Source organism: Ylistrum balloti, unplaced genomic scaffold (genome assembly GCF_031769215.1).
Source record: "Ylistrum balloti isolate Yb309-2 unplaced genomic scaffold, AGI_CSIRO_Ybal_v1 Utg370260, whole genome shotgun sequence".
Taxonomy (NCBI): domain Eukaryota; kingdom Metazoa; phylum Mollusca; class Bivalvia; order Pectinida; family Pectinidae; genus Ylistrum; species Ylistrum balloti.
Genome location: NW_026782205.1, coordinates 783,881 through 811,633, shown reverse-complemented (window position 1 = coordinate 811,633; position 27,753 = coordinate 783,881). Strand labels below are relative to the sequence as shown.

Below are 27,753 nucleotides of genomic sequence, written 5' to 3'. Positions count from 1 at the left end.
TTTTGTATCTTACCCCCAGTTTCATAACATACATTGTCTTTCAGATTTTGTTAATGAATCAGTATTGGCTTTTTAAAGGACATAATTTGACATGAAGTTTAAACTTTTGTTCTTAAAGGGTTAGCAAATCAAAGTCAACTGTATCAAGAATGTTATTTTCATTAAGAAACTTTTTAAATATGATATTTTCTTATGTATATATAGCTTACACATTATTTACATGTCAACATATTGTCTAGTGATATAGTGGAAAGTGGTAAAGTGAGACTAAGGTTCGATCCCAAATTGGCAATGAGAATGTACAAATAGTACGGGTAACAAGCCCGTCCACGTTGGTTGCCCAGTATACTTTGGTGTTCTCCTATTATTTTATTTTATCTTATTAAAAGTTGTTATTCACTTGTGTGCCTTTTGTGCAATCTTTGTGTAACCCCAGTCCATTTTAATTGATTGCTTCCAAATAACGTCACGAAATATTGTTATCGGACAGAAAAATAAAAATGCAGGAAGATATGTGAAAATTCATGTTTATATTTCTGAAGGAATGACACAATATCACAAATACAAATGGAATCGAGAAAAATGACATTCAAAACAGTACAGATTGACCTGATTTATAACCTGATCATATCAGTGAAGAAAGCCAATGATACAGTGGTGCGTGATATCTCTCAAATATCTTTACAAAGTTACTGCCGATAAAAATATCGCAATTAAAAATATCTGTAGAAACATGATCAACAAAGCATATAACATACGTGCTCTACACAAGTTTTATCTACATGGTAAATAAACATACACATAGCAACTAGTCTAGTGTATATTAGGCATTTAAGCTATAGACAAACCGGTTTGTTTTGTTTTTATTTGTCTGCTTTGATAAAAATATTGAAATAGGAAAAAAAATTGAAATCTAAGGGAGGTAACTTGTGATTTAATATTTCCGTTGGTGTTGATACTCTTACTAAAACATATTTTAAGAAATAAACCTGCGAAAATAATGTACGTGGACCCATACCATGGATATAAAATGTTCATCGTGTCATTTCTGATTGAATAACGATACTATTAATGCCCGAGTCTATTAATCATACATATTTGAAAATCACCAGAAATAAGATAAAAATCCACGTTAAGATGGTTACTGGACATATATTTTCGTATTTTATTCAGACAAAGCGGATTCATCGATCAGAGATTCACCAAAAACAGACATCATATCAATATAACTTAATAATATAATAACTATTAATAATAATGAAGATTGTGGGAAGTTGTGAACATGACGGACATAACACTGCCAAAAGTGCAATATATAGTTATTGAACATTTTATTAGTTATCAGTAACATAGTTTTCCTCGTGTCCGTACTGTAGCTAATACTGGACAATTAATGCCTGGTGTTTAAATAAAAACGGACATGCATTTTACTTCCTTATAAAATATATCAATCATTACTTGTGTTTAAGGCACTAAGAAGTTATGACATCAATGTTTTACTTTTTCACTTTTTACCTATTAAAACCTTAATGAATAATGATGTAATCCACAACTTATGCTGACACTCAGAGTGTCGCACTTGTCATAATTGTGACGTAACTACTGTTGTCAATTGCTATAGTATTGCACTGCGTTCTGGTGAATATGATATCAAATCAACGTTATTAAGACAAAACTGATATACGTACCTTGCACACTTCAATTTTATGGTAACAAATACAAGCACTAAATTAAAACGTAGATCACATCGAAATAGGAAAATGCCATATATAATATTTTGCTTAATTGAATGATTAGGTAACAAATGTTACGTAATGAAGCATGCATGAGATAGTTGAAGAGAAAAATATGCTGATATTCTCTTTCAAACAATAAAAATTGTTCATACAGAATAGTTTTACACCCAAAGTTCCTCCTTGCGCCAAATTAGGATATTTCATATCCTTTACATTCAGATAAGTTACATGTGTAACCTACCCACTTCTATCCACAGGTAGTAATATACATATATCACATATTTTGTTGCTATAATAAATTATCATTAAACAGGTATTATGCTTCATTTATCCAGGGACAGTATCATCCTTGTAGACGTCATCTGTAGTATATAGCACATAAGTTGTTGTCGTCGAGGAACGCGTCACTTTCCAAACACGAAATTTTATAAACGTCTTCCTTAATACATTGCTTGTCTTCACACTTGATGCCTATAAACCTTCATTCATACATTTATGAAAACAGAAATGCTACGTCATTAACTTTTTTGCAAAAGTGAGTGAAACATTTCAAAATTTATATATAACTATGAAACTATCATATGGATTTAGAACTTATTGGAATAAGTTACAAATAGATACATTATGATATGTTATTGTTTAAATCAGCTGATAAATTTTTCTTCTATCAAATCGGAAGTACAGCCATTTACAAAAGTTACAAGTACTTTAGAAGATATTTAGGGAAAATCCTCCTTTGTATAAAAACATCATTTCTACAGCAAGTCTGAGTAAAAAACAATCAGTTCAAAAAGGAAATTTCCCAACAGCAGATAGGAAACAGAGAACACAACTGGGGTTTGTGTTGACGAAATCCGAGTATTTATGTAAGAAAGTAAACCTTCATGTCATGACCAGAGTACTATGATTGCCATGAGTTGTCATACGGAGTAGAAATATCATTAAAAGTTGGTTCCGGATCCAGAACCTCGGAATACACAGAACCATGGGAGGAGTCCATTGTTTCCGAGGTTCGTGACACCTTGGGGGTGTTGACACTTACTGATGGTTCCACGTAGGCTATATCAAGATCAAGGGTTTTGTCCTTGTCGTTCGAATCGAGACTGTTTACATCACCTCCTGTCGGTGACTGAGTTGAAGGTCTGTTGCCTGGTAGAGGAGGACGTGTACTCGCCAGTGAGTTCGTGTTATACACAGGGTTATTCTATAAAAAGAGAATAATGTCTGATACATTTTGTACGAAATGTCGAGCCTATTTTGTCAATGTTATAGGTGTAGGAACGTGGGAGCTTTTTAATTCCTCATATATAAAGTTGTCGATACATTTATTAAAAATATAAGATTTGTATTGGTCGTTGAACACCTTATACAACACTAAGTACTTTATAGAAAGCTTAAAGACGAAAACATATTTTTGATAACAAAATAAAGGTAAAATTATTTCTGGCATGACAATCGAGGGTAACATTGGAGAAAAAGAAATACTGGGAAAGATTTTAATTCAAAGATCATGACGATATCTATTTGTACAAATGTAGACATCGGAGATTTAATTATGGACTAGAGATAACATTGTTTTGTACTAAATGCAAGGTTCATATCATAATAAGAAATACCACTGTTGAATCTATTTATGATAATGAAATTATAATTTCGATTTCAGAACAGAACACGTATCATCTTAGCATCTACGTAGCATTGTTGCTTAGTGGGCATGTCTGGAATGTGTTCTTTAGCCACTTCTGTTGTAGTGAAAATTCAGCATCGATAGCCTATGTTTCATTCGAGAAACGTTATAAAAATGTGTAAAGATCAATTACTTTTACAAGATAAAAAGAGGTTAAAATAAAAGTGAAAATACCTACACCACAGGAATAGTATCTTATTCCATAACGCATAACAAGAACAGTGTATATATTGAAGTAAAATCTGTGTAATCTTACCATGTTGTCGTCTATCTGTGCATACACGCTGTCTATGCGCTCGATCTTGTTGAAATAACTGGGATTATTGATACTGTCCTGATGATCTCTCAATTTTCTGAAACAAGAGAAATAAGAATAAATATACGTGAAATCAAACAGTTGTCACAGAAAGATCACAACAATATTAACAAATACATCTGATTAGTTACAACAGCAAACATCAACACGGCTCAACTATGCGGGTTTTCTCTCTCGACAGTCAATCCTTCTCCCTATTACCTCCCCCACCCACCACCCACACACACACACACAAACGTGTGTCTTACTTTGAAAGTAGTTCTTTTGAAATATATATTAATTGTTTTGCCTTGCATAACTATGCATACAATGATATAACAATGATGACCCAAAAGTAGCATGCTTAGAAGTACAAAGATACCAAAAGTAGACATACTCACTTCGGTGCTTTCTTTTGACGTTTGTACCAGTAATAGACGACGATGGCAAGAACAACCACCAGTAAAGTACATGCCACTACAACCCCTACGATCAGACCAGTGTTTGTGCCACCATCTGATCCTTCCCCTTGGGGCGGTGTCATCGCCTGTGTTGTTGATGAGACATAAGAACCTCCACATTTCTGTGCCAGCATCCGAATATCAGCTAGCAACAGATGAAGCAGTGAAAAAGAGACGATTCATGAAAAGATTATCTATTTGTATTACTATAACTATGTAGAATTACATAAAAACACTGGGGTATATTGTTATTGATATACTTTGCATATGGTGCCTAGTCTCTACCGATAAGGTTCAGTGCCATGATCTTAAAAGACAGAACCACAAATATCATCTTGTTCGTTTATTTGTTATGACATTTTCACTATAAATACGACGACCTACCTCCTGTCTCATTCAAGCACTGAAGCCATGGTTCATGAGTTCTGCATATTCCTTTGACCTCTACATTGATTGCAGTATTACACCCGTTAGTGATGTGATCGTAGAGAGTCCCCGCTGCACATGTCCGGTTCACAATATTGAAATTTGTATCACACTCAAAATAGGAATTACAGGTGCAGGGGTTGATAAGCTGTGTGCCGGGTGTACAGTCTTTTATTTGAATTTTTACACACGAATCTGTATATGAAAAGCAATAAATTGAAGATGATTATCATTTTAATATGTTAATATGGATTCCATAAATAAATCACACTTGAAATTATATTGCCTAATTAGATACACGAAGATCCTTCCAATAGAATTTTTATTTAAAGGGTTTTTTAAAAATCAGAATGCTAGTTATATTGAGAAGTTTGGTCAAGAGGCCAAGAATAAAAGATCAAACTTGCATTTTTAACATTGAGGCATGAGTAAAACACACACAAAGCAAGGGAAAATGTCAACTAAAGTAAAAGTTATTTTGAACTTTTATTTAATGAAATCGATCAATAAAACTTAATAAGAACTTATAAATACAAGGTCAATACTACATTTTAAAAACAGAAATCTCCTGTTATTGAAAAATGTAATTTATCGATGATTTAACAATATCGTGATCGATTGACAATACGATGCAGCTGATTATTTACTAACCTGGGTTCTAACCTCTTATATACTCAGTATGGCAGTGAATCCCATGAATTGGCCAACAGATTTTTCAAATTTCCAACGCTGAATTGCTTATTTGTTATCATTGATGACTACGCATGAACGGAAATGACTACTGCTACGAATAAACTACACGATGGTAGATCATTGTAAGTTTGGCAAGTGTAAAGCTTTCTGAAGAAAAACATTATTCTAACAATTCGAACGGATTAAATATCTCCGCATTTATCCATGCTTTTTTGATAACAAGAAGCGATAAAATTAATATATTCCGAACACTGTCAAATCATATATTTTCGTTGAGTTTAAATTTCGGGTATTTGCTGAAAAAATATATTTTCATTAGTGCCTGATGTCTTGGGTATGTCGTTATATTCACTTGTTATATGATCATTCTTAATTCTTAACTGTTTACCATTTTGTTGACACTTGAATTCGGTGATTAAGAGTATGAATTCAAGGAACATTAAACCTCCTACAGTTGATTTGGATAATGGTTTCACCAATGAAGAGCACGAGACAAACGTAACAGTTATTACAAGGTTTAGGCCTTTGTGTTTAAATGCCTTCACTAAGACATAACTCTGGATCTAATTTAAGGTATACATGTCATTTGATACGAAGTATTATTTATAAAATTAATAAAGGTATACGATTACGTTACAGATGAATACAAGATCATTCTTCATTATAAAAATATTTAAATTAACAACAACTACAAAAAGGTGTATATAGCTTAACTGATCTGCAATTGCTTTCAAGCAAGAAAAATCATTAAAAAATTAATAAGATCAAAGCTACTTACCTGTAAACTCTAATTGTGTTCCCATTGTTTTACTTCCGGCTTCCCTGTATACAAAGGAATCAAGAATTTAGCATCATACGCGTAATGACTTATTTGAAATAAACTTTGTTTTACATGTTTCCTTGTGATTTCACATGTAATGCGATCATCATGCACGTCAAATATATGACTTGTCTGGCACTAGTCTTATGAAAGCATTTAAGACATCCATCTTTGCTAAAGCTGATATTCCTATAGTAATTGTTCCTTCCGAACACAGCGTTAGCACAACAGGTAAATAACTATATCAGAATGGACGGCGGTTAGCAAGCTAGTGGATCTCTGCCGAGTCCAGCCTTGGTATGGCACAGTATTAGGTTACTTATTTGATAAATTGGAACAAGTATATCACGCCAGAGGTTAAAATAAACATAGAAAATGGACATTACATCTAATTTTATCAGCTAACTGCTATCATCGAAGGACATCGATTCAAACATTCTTAAAGTGCGACGGCCATTGTTTGTTCTAGTATCAAGCACTTCAGTTTTCCAACACATAAACAGATTCATATACGTAAAGCCTCCACCAGGAGATAACGGACTTCAGGAATTATTCATTTGATATTCGGGTACTGCTTTTATTAATGTCGTTTGGTAAATCCCAAACAAACACTCATATGATATTTTATTTGGTTTTATATCCAGCACACGCCGGTATGTGTGTAGCTTGACAACTATACCATCCTCTTCAGGGCTATATGGGGTGAACTCGGTTATAATACTTCAGTATCAGTTACGTTTGTACCTGACAGCACGGAATATTAAAAAAATGGATTAATATTGATATCAATATAAGTGGCACAAAAAAAATTATTTATTATTTGAAAATAAGATTTTTTGGGTTCAAGCACTTACATTTCTAGATTTTGATATTAATTCTATCCAGTTTTGTATTGCCTCAGTGGCCCTTGGTTTTAACACGTTAAGACCATATACATCGCTGACAAGTTCTAGAAGGACAACTCAATTGTATGGTACAGTTTAATTACTTCTTATTACTTTATCTTATCATAAATTTGTACTGGAGAGTGTCATTTGTGTGTCTGTTCTACAATTTCTTAAAAAATTGTAAAAAGTCTGGTTGCTTTCGAAGCAATCCCTTACTTAAGGAAACAAATTCAATGATGTTTTTTCCTTTTCTTTATCGACCGAGTTGTATGTGTATTAATGACCTGGATTATGTGCATAAACACTTTTCATTTCGTTTTCTATTTCACATATTTTTAGTATTTGGCATTTATGTATATTGGCAGTCCACTCATGATATATTTGTTATGAAGCATTTTATGTACATCTGAACAAATGCCGGTAGTAACAATTGCCCTCTCGTCCAAGTAAATGATGTCGAGAATAAAACACAGGTAGGAATTGTAGAGATGAAACAGACGGTTATTATACCAGGTAATAGGCAACACTTGTGAGCTAGGGCTAAAGCAGTGCACAATTGTTTATACATGTGCATTTCTGAAATCAACAAGAATTTTCAGTTTAAGTTCACATTCGTAGTAATTATTTTGAACATGATAAATTCAGAAGGAAGGCCCTAAAACCCTATCCAGAACGTTCTTAAAAAACATTTTTATATTCAAATGCAATACCTAATTCTCGAAAGTTGTTTCTTTTCCCACATACAGCGGATATCGGTGAAGAACTGTTGACGAGCCTTCGACCAATATATATATAAACGTACATTCGAATAATTAAAACCTCTAAGACACTACCGCTTCAGATTATATTTCTTCAAATGATAACGTATTATCGTATTCATTAGGTTTTACTACTAGTCTTAATGTTAGATCATATCATCATATGATAAGTTCAACAGTTTAAGCGGACATGTACGTTAACAGACGAGCAGCAGATATCAACAAAATACAGGTAAGCTGTAACCATAACTGGATCCATCTATTGTTATTTCAAGGGTTTATTGTTCCTGTATCTTCGAAAATATCAATTCATAGCTCGATAGCCATGAGTACAGTTTGTTTCATACTTTCCATGATCATTGTTTAAAAAAAAATAAAAATGCTTCAGCTTTTAACAACATCTCAACGTAATCTAAACGCTTAATACTTGTGGTCAATATTTACTGGATTTATTTTGAAAAATAAATACAGTAAAATGTACAATAAAAAAGTTAAACAGTGACGTAGAAATTATAATGATTATCTACTATTCGAGTGAAATGATGAAGTTAAACTACACAATGTTGTAATATGGGAAGATATGACAGTGATATCCAGTCTACAATGATGTGGTGATTTGAAGGCTACAATAATATTGGGAAGATATGACAGTGATATCCACTCTACAATGATGTGGTGATTTGAAGGCTACAATAATATTGGGAAGATATGAAAGTGAAAGCCACTCTGGAACGATATGGTGACTTGAAGGCTGTAATGACACTGGGGAGTTATGGTGACGTGAAGGTTATTAAGAAACACTAGGGTGACAGGTAGATATAATGGTTATAACCAGGTCTGGGATGTGGCACCGTGATGTAAAGTTTGACGTTTACCTAGTTCATTATGAGGAGATTTACGGTAATGTTTGTGAAAGTTTTCCCTTTAAACGTCTGTATGTGCGGGTGTGTTTGTGCAAACTGTGCTCTGGAAGTGTTGGTGGGACGGTAGGAGGGCCTCGCTATGGCCCGTGACAATAACTGTGTCGACCCCGAAATCACTCTTATCTATCCTACCAAACACAGACACTCCAACTGTCAACGCCAGATTTAGTCATGTCACACTAGTCTTTACCGACGTTACTACTGATAATAGATGTTCATAACTCGATCATAGACTATGCCCAACTCAGTTACAGAAATTCTCAATCCTTACCAATTTCCTTAAAACGAATAAGTGTTTTCTATTACGTTATTTGATTCGCCCATTGCCTAAATCATCCTGCAAATTTATAGGATATATACAACTGTGACGTTTTCTCATGGTCATAATACAGTTATCCATTTAGACAAAACATTCTCTTCTCGTTATTATAAATATGCAAACTGGACATTGCATATTTCAACTGCATGTAAAAATCTCGATACCATATTTAACTCAACTCCAGTTCACACACAACAGGTTATTTTCAAACACGAAATTACTAAATAAAAAGAGTATTTTCTAATTTGGGAATTGTTAAACGCAATTTTCTTGATAATCACATGTGATACTTCATTTCCAGTCTTTTCAAATAAATGTCACATTTATAATCAGCTGTATACATACACACTTGACATTGTTCTAAAATCATCAGTTATATGAAGATAAAGAAATTTACTGATCAACACGGCCATTTTATATTCGATCGCTTTGGATTGTCCTCAGTTACCTCCTAGGCTAAACATTTAGGCAATTTAAACTTTAAAGCAGATCCACCATGCTATAAAATAGCATATATAAATATGTCCTCACAGACATCACAGTGCCTATCATATTTGAAAACTAATCTGGTCGTATGAACAATGAATATTGATCATGTGATTCACTGACCGTTAATTTCCGTTACAATATAGGTTACACCAGTATGACCTATATCCTGTTTAAATGTATAGAATTCTGGGTACGATCAATCCGACGCTTCTTCTTCAATAATTTATTATGATATACCTAGCAATTACAACCAAAATTGATATTAAGTACCATATTACTAAGGCTTCTTGCTGTCTAACATATGTAAGTATGATGGATAATGGAATTCTAACCATCGGTGTAGAATTAAGGAGAGAACAGAGGTTAAGCACAGTTTCAACAACCGAAGAAAGGATTAATGTCAAGTGAATGTGTAAATGGTTCACTAAAATCTATGAAAAAGCAGATTAAAGGTATCGTTAATAGTATGTCAATGGTATAGTCAAACTCAAAATTAAACCAAACAATTAGTTAAGTCTTGGTTACAATATATGACATAACTTGAACTCTCTTTTATGCGGATTTTTAAGTTCCATAAGTTTCATTAAGGGTATATTCTGTTCACATCACTGTTACACTGATGATACGTGTATTTTGCAAGCATAGGGGTTGGATAATTTCTTTAGACTTTTTTCTCTGAAATTGCTTCACATTGTAGTCTAAAGCGCTAAGAGTCATATAACTTTCCCATTTTGATAGTTGATACTTTTTCAAGAAATATGGTATGTCCTTTCCGACTGCAAGACCATTAGAAAGATTGCACAAAGTACACACAAGTGAACTGCACACAAAAGTGAACTGCACATTTTAATACAAATTAGAGTAAGATACTGTAGAGTCAAACATTGCAGTAAACTGCATCATACAACTGTTTCGTCTCTTTTGGGACTTGTCAGTGATGCTAAGGGCCAAAATTTTGAATCCAAGGAGACGGCTGTGGAAAATCTAAAGTAACTGAAGGAAAAGTCAAAATCTAGATGGGAAGGTGCACTAGCCCAATATTTCAATCATTTTCGTGTTTACATATCTAATACGTTTAGAACAACGTCAAGTACGTGTGTATATGCTGAACTGTGCCACCATTCGAATGAATTAAAACATGGCAGGCAGGTAACCTCACACGTTGGGCATTTTCAATATCGTTGCAGAGTGATATTCGATGACTAGTAGCGAATATGGAAAAGTTCTTGGCTTTACATTAACGGAGGAGGGAAAAAGGATAACATATCTTGTTTCATACATATATCCGAGATAAGTGACAATATTCAAAACGACTGTCCCATTCAATGATAACCCTTTAGGTCCGAATATTGTTATGATAACTCTAAGACCATGTACCTAAAACAGCAAATGAAGCAGTGAATGTAAAAGCAATCATCAATATGTTTAAAAAGTTGCAATGATTAGAAGAGATTTGGTGATGAAACCATTAATATACACTATTATTCAAATATCAAGTAAAACGACTTTTATTTGCATTAAATAATAAAAACATCCTTATGAAATTTCCTGTCTAAATTTAGTAGTCTTTGTTGGCGATACAATACTCCGGAAGTAGGTGTTCTTTACTCAATCTTTACACAGCATGGTCATCCTGTACATTATTAATATATCATATGGCCTAAGACCACATCTCATTTCCTGATTTCATTTCCCTGTATTTTTTATCAATTTGTTTATTCGTTGTGACTCATTCTACTGATTTTGTGTTTATATTTCGAAAATACATAAATAGATTCATCGATTTTCTCTTATCATCTTACTTAAAAATCTAATGTTTCACTTTCCATTTTTTTATTCTTATTTTTCAACCAACACAAAAAAAAATATATAAAGATATAACAACGAATCCAATTCAGTAAATTATCTAGTTTATGGAATTGTCAAATTTCATATTAAATTTTCTTTTATTTAAATATACCAATCAAATAAAACAATCTTCATGACATAAGGCCCTAACAACGCCGAACCTGAGAGGTATTTACCCAATATTAACTTTAAAACGCATAATTTGCACTCTTTATTGAAAATGGGATGAAAAGATACTGCGTTGTGTACTGTTATTGTTAGGCATTTGTGACCCTTACTCTCATGCATTGGCTAGTTGTTCACATTCGTAATTTGGATATCTAATAGGCTTATCAATTACAGGGTATTCTTACAAGCAATAATGGTCACGAAAACGCATTTACGCAGTGTAGATACGAATGACATCAAAATAATATCGCATAACGAATACAGAATTATTAATATATACTTCTGTATAGTGATGCAAAATGTGCTTATTGAAATAGTATCAAGTACACTATTCAGCTTTACATTTATATCTGTCTGCCTTCGTGTTCAACTTTCGTGACACAAGTAATATCAATAAGGGTGTGACATAATCTAGACGTGCGATTGCATACTCTAAAGGGTTTTTTAAAAAAAGAAAATACACGAAGCGGATGTTTCAATAACACTTGTATGAAAGTTTTAGAATGAGTCATAATTGGAGATCATCAGCTCAGCAACTTGGAATATATGTATATAGTTACCATGCATGGCGGAGACAATCCCAAACATCCTAACCACATTGAACATACCATGTGTAGTGTAGACCATTTCCACACATACTAGAAAAGGCGCACAAAAACAAAAACGTTCCAACAACATACCAATAGATATACACAAAGTATAGCAAAACCATGGACATGGCGCAGACTATTCCCAATAACAACAACGGAATGGCACACTCACATGCCACAAACACAGAATGACAAAGACATTGACTGAAAACACAATAAATATGGAATATGCCATCAGCACAATACACAGTAACATATAACATGCCCAATTTGGCAGGAAAAAGAAGGATATGAGAAAACAACATACCAATAGAGCTCAGAAACACAGCATACCACGATATACAACATACCCAACGTGGCGCAGTCAAAAGTGGTATACGAAATTTAAAATATTCACACGAAAAATAATCTGGAAAATTCAAAAGTCTGTGTATCAAATACATGGATTTCTGGAAACTCTAGTAAAGCTTTAAAATGTACATCGTATTTTGGTTTTAAAATCTACCATATTTTTTTAAATGTGCTTCTCTTACACAGCACTGTCGTATCAAGACTACTATATACAAACGCTTATATCTGATCAGTAAATATAATAACATATAATATATAATGACATTTTGGAAAATTGAAACATTTTAAATATTTTTGCCTGATTGGTCTAATTCACTCTTTCATCAATCTTGTGGTGCTTCACATCAATGTTGCTGTGGTGGTTTCGTTGGGGTTTTTTTACATGAGAAATTTGTGGTCGATGAAACAGACGATACTTAACCATCTAGAACAGCTTGGAAAGTTGTGGTCGATGAAACAGACGATACTTAACCATCCAGAACAGCTGGTTTTATTTTTGTACTTTTTCGGTGGGTGACTCTAGTCTTACGTACTGGTTAAAGGCGTGTTCATACGTCAGTCGTATACTATATGGCGGAAAACTTTGAAACATGTATTCCCTGAGTTCAAAAGGATAGATACTTTTTCTTTAATTTGACTTTCATATAAAGATATAAATGTCAGCAACATTTATTCTACGTTACTACGCTATCTTCAATATAATGATATTTCATTGGTTAAAGTGATTTCCATGGTTTCGATAATATGCATGTTTTGTTAGCATTTCTTTTATTTGATGAAAATTACTGGTGATGTGCGGTGTACATGAAATCCTGAACATATCCTTCATTCAGTACCTAAAGCTGCATTTTCGTTTTTATTTCATTCTCCTACAATGATTTTCTGTTCGTTCTATATTTATATAAGACCCAACTTTAACATGCAGTCATTGAATAGTAGAGATAAAAAGAACCCTTTTCGATTAAAACTTTGCAAACGTAAGAAAAACACTTGATCTTAAGATGTTTTAATTTACTCTCCTTAATGCTATTTGTTTGTTTCATATCTTAGATTATGTGCCCTAAACGCGAGGAACATATGAAGGACTAGGTGGGTTTCTGCTGGGAATGGAGTTTAATAGTGTTTAGGTCATACCTATCTGCACTAACTTGACTGATAAAACAAGCCAACTAACCTAAATATGTAGATGTATCTATACCAAATTAAGAGAATAAAAAACGCCGACAAAAAACGTAATGGCAAAATATGAACAAAACAAAGATTTACACGTCAATTTCAGCAATAAGCCCTATACATCAAACACTTGACTGATCCCTATTAGAATCGTTAATTTAAGCGGAGTAAGAATGGAAATGCTGCTCTCTTGGATATGTTGAATTCCAGGAACTAAGAGGTTGATAAGTACAGTATGACAATAACTTTTCACAAAGACATAAGAGTTGGTAGTCAGAATGTTCAAACACCAGTTATCAAATTTCTGGAAATATTTAGATCATTTGATAATAATGTCCATCAAACAACCTCGATCTTATGATAAATTTCCTTTCTTTGTGTCCATAAATACAGTGACACTAGACCAAACACCACCAGGATGTAGACAATAATGGTTATATCACAAAAGAGAGACATGTTGACTCTCACTCCAGATCCAGAAGTGGCAGTGTGAGATATTAGGTCGGCAGGTCATGACTTCCTTATCAGCACTATGGGTTAGTTTGTGATATTAATAAAAGTTATTTACAATAGTGAATGTTTACAGAGTCCATTTTATAACTTTATTGCAGAAATTGACGTGAGAATATTGGTTCTTACTGAAGAATGAAACAGCTGTATGATGCAGTTTAATTCATTCTTTCGTTCTACTTTCTCTTACTCTAAATTTGTATTTACAGATGATATTAATTTGTGTGTCTTTGAGATAACAGGTGGTAGGGACCGCCGGTGCCCTTTCAGTCCCTCTGGTTTGTCGTAACCTGCCGTGCACGTCTCAATCCATTGGAATAATGATAGGGTTCAGAATCTACAAATTTACTTGATGATGTTCTGAAATTAGCTGATTTATGAAAATACGAAAAGTCTTTTATTATTGGGCTGCTGCACCTCTCCTTCTAGATTTTCCAGATTTGTTTTCATCACTTCGAATTTTTGCTAGTCGCCTTCTAGATTTCTCAATTTAGGCCTTTAGCAAGACTGGCTAGTCCTTAAAGGACGAAACAGCTGTATGATTCTGTTTAATTCATTGTTTGGCGCTGATGCATCTCACTCTAAATTTGAATGAAAATGTGCAATTCACTCGTGGGTGTGTTTGTGTGTTTTTTGTTTTGTTGTTTTGTTTTATAATCTTCTAACCGATGTGATATTCCATACAGCCTTAAATAGCTGATGCAGGTGATATACGTAATATAGGTGACACATGTACATCATAGTCATGTTTTCTTTACCAAGCAGGACGTCAATGCCAAAATAAAACTGAACAGCTTCACCAGTTGTAAACGATTTTGGAACAGCTCAGCAGGTTAGACATTTTGAGACGTACTTACTTATGCAATGTTACAGGTAAATAAATATATGCATTACATTATGCTGAGCTTCAGTAAAGTAACATTGAATTGTTCAGAGTACACTTAACTGTTTTTAAACATGCGATATATATATATACATATATATTAAACAATGACGTCATGGATAATGTATCAAGCCAATTTAATTACGCATAATGAAGATTCAGAAATCTAATGCTTTATCCGACGTGTTGTTTGAAGTTATTTCCATATTATTCACCAGACATTGAATTCAACATTTATTTTTGTATATACATGTGCGTGATATATTGTCTGCAAAACATTGGCATCCGTCCATTTATTGTTTTCTGGGGTTTTTTTCACAGAGGAAACAAAACCAACAAAACCGGTAATCAGTGTTGAAACATCGCAATATTGAATATCAATGTTATCGTTAATTCCATCAAACATACAAACATGCCAATCACATACAAAATGTTGTCAAACTGTCCCATTTTAAAATGTAATGAGTAGCCTACAAAACAACTATGTACACCCTATGGTTATCACTGGGTGTGCCCGTGCTTCACACATCGGAAGTGGTCATTTTTAATATGTCTAATGATTGTAAAGCTGCTAGTTCTCATGTCTTCAGTGATGTATCGTTGATTATGGTACATGGACTGGTGGAATTAATGTACCAATAAAACCAAAAATAGTCAGATCAATGAATGGGTGTTTTTCAATGTTAGTTTGTTCTAAAGAAATTCAATTTAATTCACTGTCATCCTATGACTAATTTACCATCCGGTTTAATAAGAAAAGACGTGACCAATAAGCTATTATTATATAAATACGTTACGTAGTAAGGTATATTTAAGTATATGTAAATCATTCGGATCCTGTCTATTGCATTGAAAGTACACAGAGTATGACGAACACAACAGGCTACAGAGAATAAATAAGGTCTGATATAAGGTTTCCACGGCTAGAATTTTAAAACGCTATACAATGTCTCCGATGTTGTGTGTTTATTTTAGTTCAGCTTAATATATATCTGCAATAACTAAGTTAATGGATTATATTAAAGTCACCTTTTACTGAAGTTTTGTCCTGTATCTTTGAATAACCCTCCTCAAGAAAATAAAATTCATTACAAACTGGATCTATCTACCACCACATAAACTATAAACGATGAAGATACAGTAAGTAAGACACCTGGTTCATTCGTCTGTGTAGAGTTACCTGCCCAGCTTAACAATACATTATTACCTACCAATAATAAAGAGGATATAAACACGCTCCTATCAATTAATATTAAACGTTATTATAAGATATAAGTATGGCATAGCCTTACCTTTATTCTCCTCATCGTTTATAAAGCCATCCTCCATTTTGTGTATACCTGTGCACTATTGAACAGGTATACATACCTTTGTTTCCTGGCCGATTTCATGCCCCCTTAGTGATAAATAACTTATCTCATCTACTCACCACTGGAACGCTAGTTACATCCCTAGGCTGACCAATTATTCTCCTCCCATCTAGAGATAAATGTCCCGAAAATCTTACCTGGTTAATCCGACATAGGTACAAATCCAGACTGTCGTTAATACTGTAGACACTCTCTTTCTGTAACCCGTGCAGTATAGTTGAATGTAACAACCAGCCGGGTAGAATCTGACTGGACTATGAAAGGTATTTTTAGACCTGATCGGCACGACACTCTAAGGTTTACAAGTAACAAAGAGTGTATACAGCCTGTTCTTATGCATAGTGCCTTAAACGTCTGGCTCATGTTTCTGTTTTTTTTTCAAAATTATGTCACGCATGGAATGTCATGAGAACGCCTTCATCAGCTGCTACTTAAATATACAGATCGTGTATTGCGTTAAAACCTGCGTTCTTATTGGTTGATTTCGTAATACAGTGACGCACACTGTAATATTGCATTGATGTAGAATATATTGGTTATTAATATTTTCATTGATGGGCTTTGCTCTTGATATATTAGTTTCCATTTTTGAATATTTTCTTTTCAATAAAAGATATTACATTGGAAAACACATGGTCGTTCTTTTAACTTCCACATGGCACTGTACTGTCCATAGAGTTACCTATTTTGCCATTTTGCTGTCATTTGGACATTTTTCGGCCAAAGCGAAACGAAAATTCACTGAAATATAATACTACATATTAGAATAAATGACAGATTTTTCATCGGACTGTTTTCTAATCTTCTTTCTGGTATGATATATATCGTTTTGTGCCGTAAATCTGTCCTATTATCCTACATTATACGAGATGGAGTAAACGCAAAATTAGTTTATAACTAACATTTCGATGGTTCCATTTTTGGCGGTTTTGATAAACGCTTAAAGCTAAGATATAACGCATTTTTCACGAAAAACGGAAAAGGATTGTCTAATTCATTTTAAATACAACTGTCGGTAAGATATCGGCATATCTACACACTCACAAAGATATTGTATTTTACATAAGCACTCCCAGGTTTAAGCGTGTTAGTGAATAATGTATTGCTTTACACTTCCTGGTTGGATTTATTTTGGTATGATTCGTGTGTGCGTTGTTCGAAGACTAAACAAAATACGTATTTCACTGAATGTTAACACTTTATCCATTAACTTCCTGCTCGTCAAGTTCGTTTGTATCGAGTGTTCACTCATGCGAGGAAGACGACCTAAAATCTAGGCGGTAGACATGTACTTGATCTTTACTCAGGTGAAATATAACGTCACCTTACCCAAATTAGAATATGTTATGTATATTGACAATTTCCATTGGTCCTTCAGTAGGATCATTACATATTTATACAGAATATCTGTGATTTGGATTTTAAATAAAAAATGTTCGTCTTCCTGTGTGGATAGGTTTCTATATTAATAATGAAAAAAGAAAAACCACTGGTTTGAAATATAGTCATGATTATTGTTTTACATAGCGCAATTGATTTTGCAGCAACTGAAAACCTTGTCATTGTATTGTAATGTACTTTGAACACAACTGAAGGAATGTGCAATACATCAATGATGTCGTTATGAAGCTATGAGTTTGGGTGTTTTGTTCATCAGAATTCTCTTACTGTGTGTTACATCAGCTCATGTTATGTATTGATGAATTATGTTTTAAAGAGTTTGATAGCGAGATAACTATCGTTTATTGTTTATTTCGGAACATTTTCTTCGGGTAAGTAATGTCAAAAAAGAGGAATCTCGCCCAGCTAAGTCCTCAAGATATGTCAAAGATGTGTACCTTCTTAAATTACTTCCAGAGTGTTTACAGGTCATGATCACCATTTTCAGAAGCACGTGCAGTATGTATAAACACTGGTGAATTGTGGGTCGAATTCTGGCGCAATATTCAAATGACCCAGGGTACAAATCTGACATTTTTTCAGACATACAGCAGATCCCGGCTATCAAGTAATGCATGGAAATTTAAACTAAACATATACATATTTTAATTTTAACGTAGTTTCTCTATTCACCAACTGACAAAGCACGTGGTATTATTAGGAACCCATTTAGAGCAAGACCGGCCATTGCGATAGAACATAATTTACTAAAATTTGTGCATACAACAACATATTTTGTTGTCCGATATACCATTTATTAACAACGGTTCGACACAGTCATGGGCAGCCCAGTATTTCGTATTGTGGCCACCGTATTCATGGAGCACTTAAAGAAAGCGACTATAGTCACAGCCCCCTTAGAATGCAAGCCTAGTCTGTGGAAATAATATGTGAATAACATATTGGAAATAATCAAATTAGGGTTATGGAAGGATTTGACTGCATATCAATACTGTAAATGCCACCAACAACGTTCAACTTCACCTATGAGGAAGAAATCGATGGCATTCCTTGAAACTCTTCTAATAAAGAAAGATGACGGTACTATCAAAGTATTGGTGTGTAGTAAAAAGACGTACACGGAACATAACCTGAATTTACGATCTCACCAACCATACACCAGACAATGTGTGAATCTTGCTCAACAGGAATGAAACGATTGCCATCGGAGAATAAGACAAGAAGCAAAATCAAAATCACCTCCATAATACCATGAAAAATGTGGATACATACTCTGATGCGCAATTCATAAAGTAAACGAATTTAGGCAAAGCAAAGAAAAGACAGAGACGAAACACAAAGGAAAAGAACAATATGAAATGACAGGTAGTCATTCCTTATATCAAGGGTATGCCATGGTATTGCAACATGAAACCTCACTAGACTCTCCGAAATGTCCAAGTCCACCCAAAGAGAACTCCGCATAATGCATATACGAAATCGGGTGTAAGAACTGCGATGTATCGTATATCAAAGAAATAGGCTGAAGATTTGTCCCAGATCAATAAATCGGAACAGATCATTCCACACAGCAAAATCATATTGACTGGGAAAATTCCAAAGTAGCTCACAGGGAACATAACCTTTTCAGGGGTTGTTCAAGGAGGTTATCTGGATACGCCGCAGCAGACAAGTACAAAACAGAGACGAGAGGGGCCAAATTGACGCCAAAATACACAATTAAATGCAATGATAATGAATCACTAACTATTGGGAGTAGACCAGATACGTCTTCTGAAGAAATATCTAATTTAATGTTGAAAAACTGGACACTACAACAACCGGAAGTCGTCATAGCAGAGCGATAACTAAGGGGCAACAGTATCGCAATCCTCTTCTAAATCACCAGATGTGTTCATAGACCCATGGAATGATGAAAAATTACAATTTTCCATGTGTACAGGTGCATGTTAAGACAAGAAAGCTTGGCTGATGAACTGTAACCGATGAAAAAATTAGGAAAAAGCGAAGACAAACAGGGAAGGGAATCAACAGGATTTATTTACAGAGTACGGGGACCACCATAAGCCGTGCGGATCATTCAGATAGTTAAACAGAACTGAAATGACTATTACAACAATCAGGGTTTTAAATCATTGGAAATACATAGACATAAAATGAATCAACTCTTCATACATGTATTAGATATAGACTGGGTATAGAGGCAATAAATGTCCATTAATTACTATTACTATTATCATATAATCGTTCTCGACAATCCATTCTCCTGTACTGTCGTAATTACTACGTTGATTATAGTATACTTTTATGGATATGCATTGCAGTCATCTACTGAAATTAACAAAAGGTATTGGTTACTAAACTGTCCTACACTGTATCATTCAGAGCTACTCTACATTGCTTACCCCACCAGAACACGTGGTTATATGTTATTGCTTACCCCACCAGAACACATGGTCTTAAGTTATTGCTTACCCCACCAGAAAACATGGTTATATGTTATTGCTAACCCCACCAGAACACATAGTTATATGTTATTGCTTACCCCACCAGAACACGTGGTTATATGTTATTGCTTACCCCACCAGAACACGTGGTTATATGTTATTGCTAACCCCACCAGAACACATGGTTTTAAGTTATTGCTTACCCCACCAGAACACGTGGTTATATGTTATTGCTTACTTTCCGGAACACATGGTTTTAAGTTATTGCTTACCCCACCAGAACACTGCTTACCCCACCAGAACACGTGGTTATATGTTATTGCTTACCCCACCAGAACACATGGTTATATGTTATTGCTTACCCAACCAGAACACGTGGTTATATGTTATTGCTAACCCCACCAGAACACGTGGTTATATGTTATTGCTTACCCCACCAGAACACGTGGTTATATGTTATTGCTTACCCCACCAGAACACGTGGTTATATGTTATTGCTTACCCCACCAGAACACATGGTTATATGTTATTGCTTACCCCACCAGAACACGTGGTTATATGTTATTGCTTACCCCACCAGAACACGTGGTTATATGTTATTGCTTACCCCACCAGAACACGTGGTTATATGTTATTGCTTACCCCACCAGAACACGTGGTTATATGTTATTGCTAACCCCACCAGAACACATGGTTTTAAGTTATTGTTTACCTTACCAGAACACGTGGTTATATGTTATTGCTTACTTTCCGGAACACATGGTTTTAAGTTATTGCTTACCCCACCAGAACACTGCTTACCCCACCAGAACACGTGGTTATATGTTATTGCTTACCCCACCAGAACACAAGGTTATATGGTTACCCCACCAGAACACGTGGTTATGTTATTGCTTACCCCACCAGAACACGTGGTTATATGTTATTGCTTACCCCACCAGAACACGTGGTTATATGTTATTGCTTACCCCACCAGAACACGTGGTTATATGTTATTGCTTACCCCACCAGAACACGTGGTTATATGTTATTGCTTACCCCACCAGAACACGTGGTTATATGTTATTGCTTACCCCACCAGAACACGTGGTTATATGTTATTGCTTACCCCACCAGAACACGTGGTTATATGTTATTGCTTACCCCACCAGAACACGTGGTTATATGTTATTGCTTACCCCACACAGAACACCAGAACACGTGGTTATATGTTATTGCTTACCCCACCAGAACACGTGGCTATATGTTATTGCTTACCCCACCAGAACACGTGGTTATATGTTATTGCTTACCCCACCAGAACACGTGGTTATATGTTATTGCTTACCCCACCAGAACACGTGGTTATATGTTATTGCTTACCCCAACAGAACACGTGGTTATATGTTATTGCTTACCCCAACAGAACACATGGTTATATGTTATTGCTTACCCCACCAGAACACGTGGTTATATGTTATTGCTTACCCCACCAGAACACGTGGTTATATGTTATTGCTTACCCCACCAGAACACGTGGTTATATGTTATTGCTTACCCCACCAGAACACGTGGTTATATGTTATTGCTTACCCCACCAGAACACGTGGTTATATGTTATTGCTTACCCCACCAGAACACGTGGTTATATGTTATTGCTTACCCCACCAGAACACATGGTTTTAAGTTATTGCTTACCCCACCAGAACACTGCTTACCCCACCAGAACACGTGGTTATATGTTATTGCTTACCCCACCAGAACACGTGGTTATATGTTATTGCTTACCCCACCAGAACACGTGGTTATATGTTATTGCTTACCCCACCAGAACACGTGGTTATATGTTATTGCTTACCCCACCAGAACACGTGGTTATATGTTATTGCTTACCCCACCAGAACACGTGGTTATATGTTATTGCTTACCCCACCAGAACACGTGGTTATATGTTATTGCTTACCCCACCAGAACACGTGGCTATATGTTATTGCTTACCCCACCAGAACACGTGGTTATATGTTATTGCTTACCCCACCAGAACACATGGTTTTAAGTCATTACTTACCCCACCAGAACACGTGGTTATATGTTATTGCTTACCCCACCAGAGCACGTGGTTATATGTTATTGCTTACCCCACCAGAACACCTGGTTATATGTTATTGCTTACCCCACCAGAACACGTGGTTATATGTTATTGCTTACCCCACCAGAGCACGTGGTTATATGTTATTGCTTACCCCACCAGAACACGTGGTTATATGTTATTGCTTACCCCACCAGAACACGTGGTTATATGTTATTGCTTACCTCACCAGAACACGTGGTTATATGTTATTGCTTACCCCACCAGAACACGTGGTTATATGTTATTGCTTACCCCACCAGAACACGTGGTTATATGTTATTGCTTACCCCACCAGAACACGTGGTTATATGTTATTGCTTACCCCACCAGAACACATGGTTATATGTTATTACTTACCCCACCAGAACACGTGGTTATATGTTATTGCTTACCCCACCAGAACACATGGTTATATGTTATTGTTATTGCTTTACCCCACCAGAACACGTGGTTATATGTTATTGCTTACCCCACCAGAACACGTGGTTATATGTTATTACTTACCCCACCAGAACACGTGGTTATATGTTATTGCTTACCCCACCAGAGCACGTGGTTATATGTTATTGCTTACCCCACCAGAACACTGCTTACCCCACCAGAACACGTGGTTATATGTTATTGCTTACCCCACCAGAACACGTGGTTATATGTTATTGCTTACCCCACCAGAGCACGTGGTTATATGTTGTTGCTTACCCCACCAGAACACGTGGTTATATGTTATTGTTTACCCCACCAGAACACATGGTTATATGTTATTGCTTACCCCACCTGAACACGTGGTTATATGTTATTGCTTACCCCACCAGAACACATGGTTATATGTCATTGCTTACCCCACCAGAACGCGTGGTTACATGTTATTGCTTACCTCACCAGAACACGTGGTCTTAAGTCATTGCTTACCCCACCAGAACACGTGGTTATATGTTATTGCTTACCCCACCAGAACACGTGGTTATATGTTATTGCTTACCTCACCAGAACACGTGGTTATATGTTATTGCTTACCCCACCAGAACACATGGTCTTTAGTCATTGCTTACCCCACCAGAACACGTGGTTATATGTTATTGCTTACCCCACCAGAACACGTGGTTATATGTTATTGCTTACCCCACCAGAACACGTGGTTATATGTTATTGCTTACCCCACCAGAACACGTGGTTATATGTTATTGCATAACCCACCAGAACACGTGTTATTGTTATATGTTATTGCTTACCCCACCAGAACACTTGGTTATATGTTATTGCTTACCCCACCAGAACACGTGGTTATATGTTATTGCTTACCCCACCAGAACACGTGGTTATATGTTATTGCTTACCCCACCAGAACACGTGGTTATATGTTATTGCTTACCCCACCAGAACACGTGGTTATATGTTATTGCTTACCCCACCAGAACACGTGGTTATATGTTATTGCTTACCCCACCAGAACACGTGGTTATATGTTATTGCTTACCCCACCAGAACACGTGGTTATATGTTATTGCTTACCCCACCAGAACACGTGGTTATATGTTATTGCTTACCCCACCAGAACACGTGGTTATATGTTATTGCTTACCCCACCAGAACACGTGGTTATATGTTATTGCTTACCCCACCAGAACACGTGGTTATATGTTATTGCTTACCCCACCAGAACACGTGGTTATATGTTATTGCTTACCCGAACAGAACACGTGGTTATATGTTATTGCTTACCCCACCAGAACACGTGGTTATATGTTATTGCTTACCCCACCAGAACACGTGGTTATATGTTATTGCTTACCCCACCAGAACACGTGGTTATATGTTATTGCTTACCCCACCAGAACACGTGGTTATATGTTATTGCTTACCCCACCAGAACACGTGGTTATATGTTATTGCTTACCCCACCAGAACACGTGGTTATATGTTATTGCTTACCCCACCAGAACACGTGGTTATATGTTATTGCTTACCCCACCAGAACACGTGGTTATATGTTATTGCTTACCCCACCAGAACACGTGGTTATATGTTATTGCTTACCCCACCAGAACACGTGGTTATATGTTATTGCTTACCCCACCAGAACACGTGGTTATATGTTATTGCTTACCCCACCAGAACACGTGGTTATATGTTATTGCTTACCCCACCAGAACACGTGGTTATATGTTATTGCTTACCCCAACAGAACACGTGGTTATATGTTATTGCTTACCCCACCAGAACACGTGGTTATATGTTATTGCTTACCCCACCAGAACACGTGGTTATATGTTATTGCTTACCCCACCAGAACACGTGGTTATATGTTATTGCTTACCCCACCAGAACACGTGGTTATATGTTATTGCTTACCCCACCAGAACACGTGGTTATATGTTATTGCTTACCCCACCAGAACACGTGGTTATATGTTATTGCTTACCCCACCAGAACACGTGGTTATATGTTATTGCTTACCCCACCAGAACACGTGGTTATATGTTATTGCTTACCTCACCAGAACACGTGGTTATATGTTATTGCTTACCTCACCAGAACACGTGGTTATATGTTATTGCTTACCCAACCAGAACACGTGGTTATATGTTATTGCTTACCCCACCAGAACACGTGGTTATATGTTATTGCTTACCCCACCAGAACACGTGGTTATATGTTATTGCTTACCCAACCAGAACACGTGGTTATATGTTATTGCTTACCTCACCAGAACACGTGGTTATATGTTATTGCTTACCCCACCAGAACACGTGGTTATATGTTATTGCTTACCTCACCAGAACACGTGGTTATATGTTATTGCTTACCCCACCAGAACACGTGGTTATATGTTATTGCTTACCCCACCAGAACACGTGGTTATATGTTATTGCTTACCCCACCAGAACACGTGGTTATATGTTATTTCTTATTCTACCGAAACCTGTGGTCGTAAGGTTTCACTGACCCTAACGGAAGACGTTGTCTTAGGTTAAGGCATATCCATCCTATTCTCCTTCTACTTTTTCATCGATCTTCCTTTTGTTCATATTTTGCCCTAATTTCATCAAGTTTGTGAGTTTGTGTTTAACTTACTTTCGTTGTATTTTCAACACACAATGATATCTTTTATGCTTCGTGCTTGTGTTAAAACTGCGGAAATCAGAACCATGGAAAATATCTCTACATTGATAACATACCGGAGATAAAATCCCTGCTAGTCAGTTACAGACAAAGTGCCAAGAAAAGAATTTATCAAAATGGTGATATATAATGTACAAAGGCATGGTATAAACGAATGTTTTTTTTTTTGACGAAACATACTATTGAGATTTTTTAAAACTTGATTAAGAATATGAAGAAATCATGCATTAGAGTGATATACTTGTGTTTGTCAAGTTTTTAAGAACAACACTTGTCACACTTCGGATAACCATATCGGTAAGTTGAAATAAACTTGTCGGTAGGTATAATTTCTGTGTGATTTCCTTTTTTATGAATACTGGCACTTAATGTATTCGTTGAACTTAAGCATAAACCAAGGAATTATTAAATACTTATTTTAATTCATATTCTACATCGAAAAAATGTTACTTTGTTACAGTAAATTTCTACTGTTTAAATGATATATAAAAAGATAACGTGTACTTTATCTACTAACAAATCTCCTTTGCGCGTGGAAAAAGAAAAAAGGAATCAGGACTTATCTAGATAATCATTCACAACACAAATTAAATCTTCGTTAAATAGACTTTCGTGTGTTTAGTGCTTTTTTCACAGCCTATCAACACAAAAAGCTTCAACAAGGTCAAGCGATAAAACATGAGTACAAGCTCTCTACAACAGAAGATAGTCTGCTTCAGACTTTATCTAATGACATCTATTAAATTATGTGCCAAATGGGTCGTTATCTACTGTGGATGCTAAATAACGACAGTACTTTATACTTGTTTGTCTTACCTTTGGAAGAATGAAATCTAAACGTGCAAATAATTAATTTAAAATCAAATTAAAGAAATACGAATGTGACATGCTCTTTAGAAATCTGTCATTTTTTATATTTTATTGGCAAATACCATTACTTGTACATTCCTAATGTGAATTTTCCATTTCTATATAGTAACATGTGTGCTGCTCTAACAAATCTTGTATTCATGTCGCACCTGCTATCACGATTTCCGTTATAGATGTCGGTAACTTCCAACACAGGGTTTTGAGAAATGCAAAGTGATAAAAATCATTTGAAAACATGTGGTGCTTTCATTAACCTACGTTACAGCTGTCGACGATAAGATAAAAGCCGCTTACCCTTCTGGAACATATCACTTTCCCATCCTTATACGTTTTTAAGAGTTTACGTGTCCTTAAATTTGAGTCAGAGAAATAGTTTGGGATATACGAGCTTTGTTTGTATCAAGCTATGCACTCTGTACTGTTAGAAATTGCCAATGTTTGTTAGATATTGCCAATGTTTGTTGCCCTATCAGTAAAGCTTGTCACTAAGATAGTGTTGGCATTTTATTGGCCATTATATATATAACCATTTATTTTGAACAGACTGAGGTAAAAGGCCTCACATTTTAATCAAAGTATTGTAAATAAGTTCATATACCCATAAACCCGGATCTTATTACATATCGTAATAAAGGGCTTGTCTCTGGCAAGATGTTTGAAGCTGTAAGGTTGTGTTGACAGATGTCTAGACTGTATTTTGGTCTGTGGTCATGTGGTTTTGATAAGGCAATAATAAATAGCCATACCAGTACTTTGTATATCTCAGAAACATACTGGTAGATATTTCATTAGCATTTTAATTATAATCTCTCCATGGCGTGTAAGACATTTCAATATACTGGCTGGTATATCTGTTATATTAAAATACGATTAATCTACCGTCAGTTCACTGTGAACAATTTTGTCTATTTTTGGGTTCGGTTAGATATCTTCTTATTTATGATATCGACCGGCTTGAAAATGAAATTGTTAAGAATCCGATGAAAGATTTTTTACATCAAATCTCAGAATTCCTAAAGTATGGGCGACGGACCTTGGTTACATTCAATATCACCCAACTGTTTATTATACAACCACACCAAAATCAAGTTTGTTTAATGAGCAATGTAAAAAGAAAACAAGGCAATTGAGGATTAAAACATACGGCCTCCAGCCTACATATATCGACGGTAAAGCTACATACCGGAACTCAAGCATAAGCAATTGAGCAAAGCACTGATAGGCATTCTTATAAACGATAAGACACTTTTAAAATTATAACTTTTTAAAAAATACTATGAAAAAGAAAGTAAACTTTTCACGTTTCTCATAATTCTTAAAAAATAAACAGTGAAACTCTGCTTTTCCGTCAATTCGAGTATTTAATGAGTTGCTAGAAGTGGACCATGCTTTGTAGACATATACATTATCGTGTATAC

At 35.4% G+C, this 27,753-nt stretch overlaps 1 protein-coding gene across 1 annotated transcript; it reads right to left on the bottom strand.

Annotated features, from left to right (window-relative positions):
* Positions 1-2,637: 2,637 nt before the first annotated feature.
* LOC132552607 (uncharacterized) lies at positions 2,638-16,408 on the bottom strand. The gene is made up of 6 exons (XM_060216793.1): positions 16,386-16,408; positions 6,077-6,120; positions 4,564-4,800; positions 4,120-4,324; positions 3,680-3,776; positions 2,638-2,940 (listed from the first exon to the last, which is right to left on the bottom strand). The coding sequence occupies exons 1-6, from the start codon at positions 16,406-16,408 to the stop codon at positions 2,638-2,640; spliced, it is 909 nt and encodes a 302-aa protein (XP_060072776.1).
* Positions 16,409-27,753: the final 11,345 nt, after the last annotated feature.

Bases quoted from the DNA above. Each gene is read 5' to 3' on its own strand.
- LOC132552607 (XM_060216793.1), bottom strand. From the start codon at position 16,408: ATGAAATCGGCCAGGAAACAAAG. The intron at 6,121-16,385 runs GTATGTATACCT...CTTTGTATACAG, and splicing joins AAATCGGCCAGGAAACAAAG to GGAAGCCGGAAGTAAAACAA. The intron at 4,325-4,563 runs GTAGGTCGTCGT...ATCTGTTGCTAG, and splicing joins GTGCTTGAATGAGACAGGAG to CTGATATTCGGATGCTGGCA.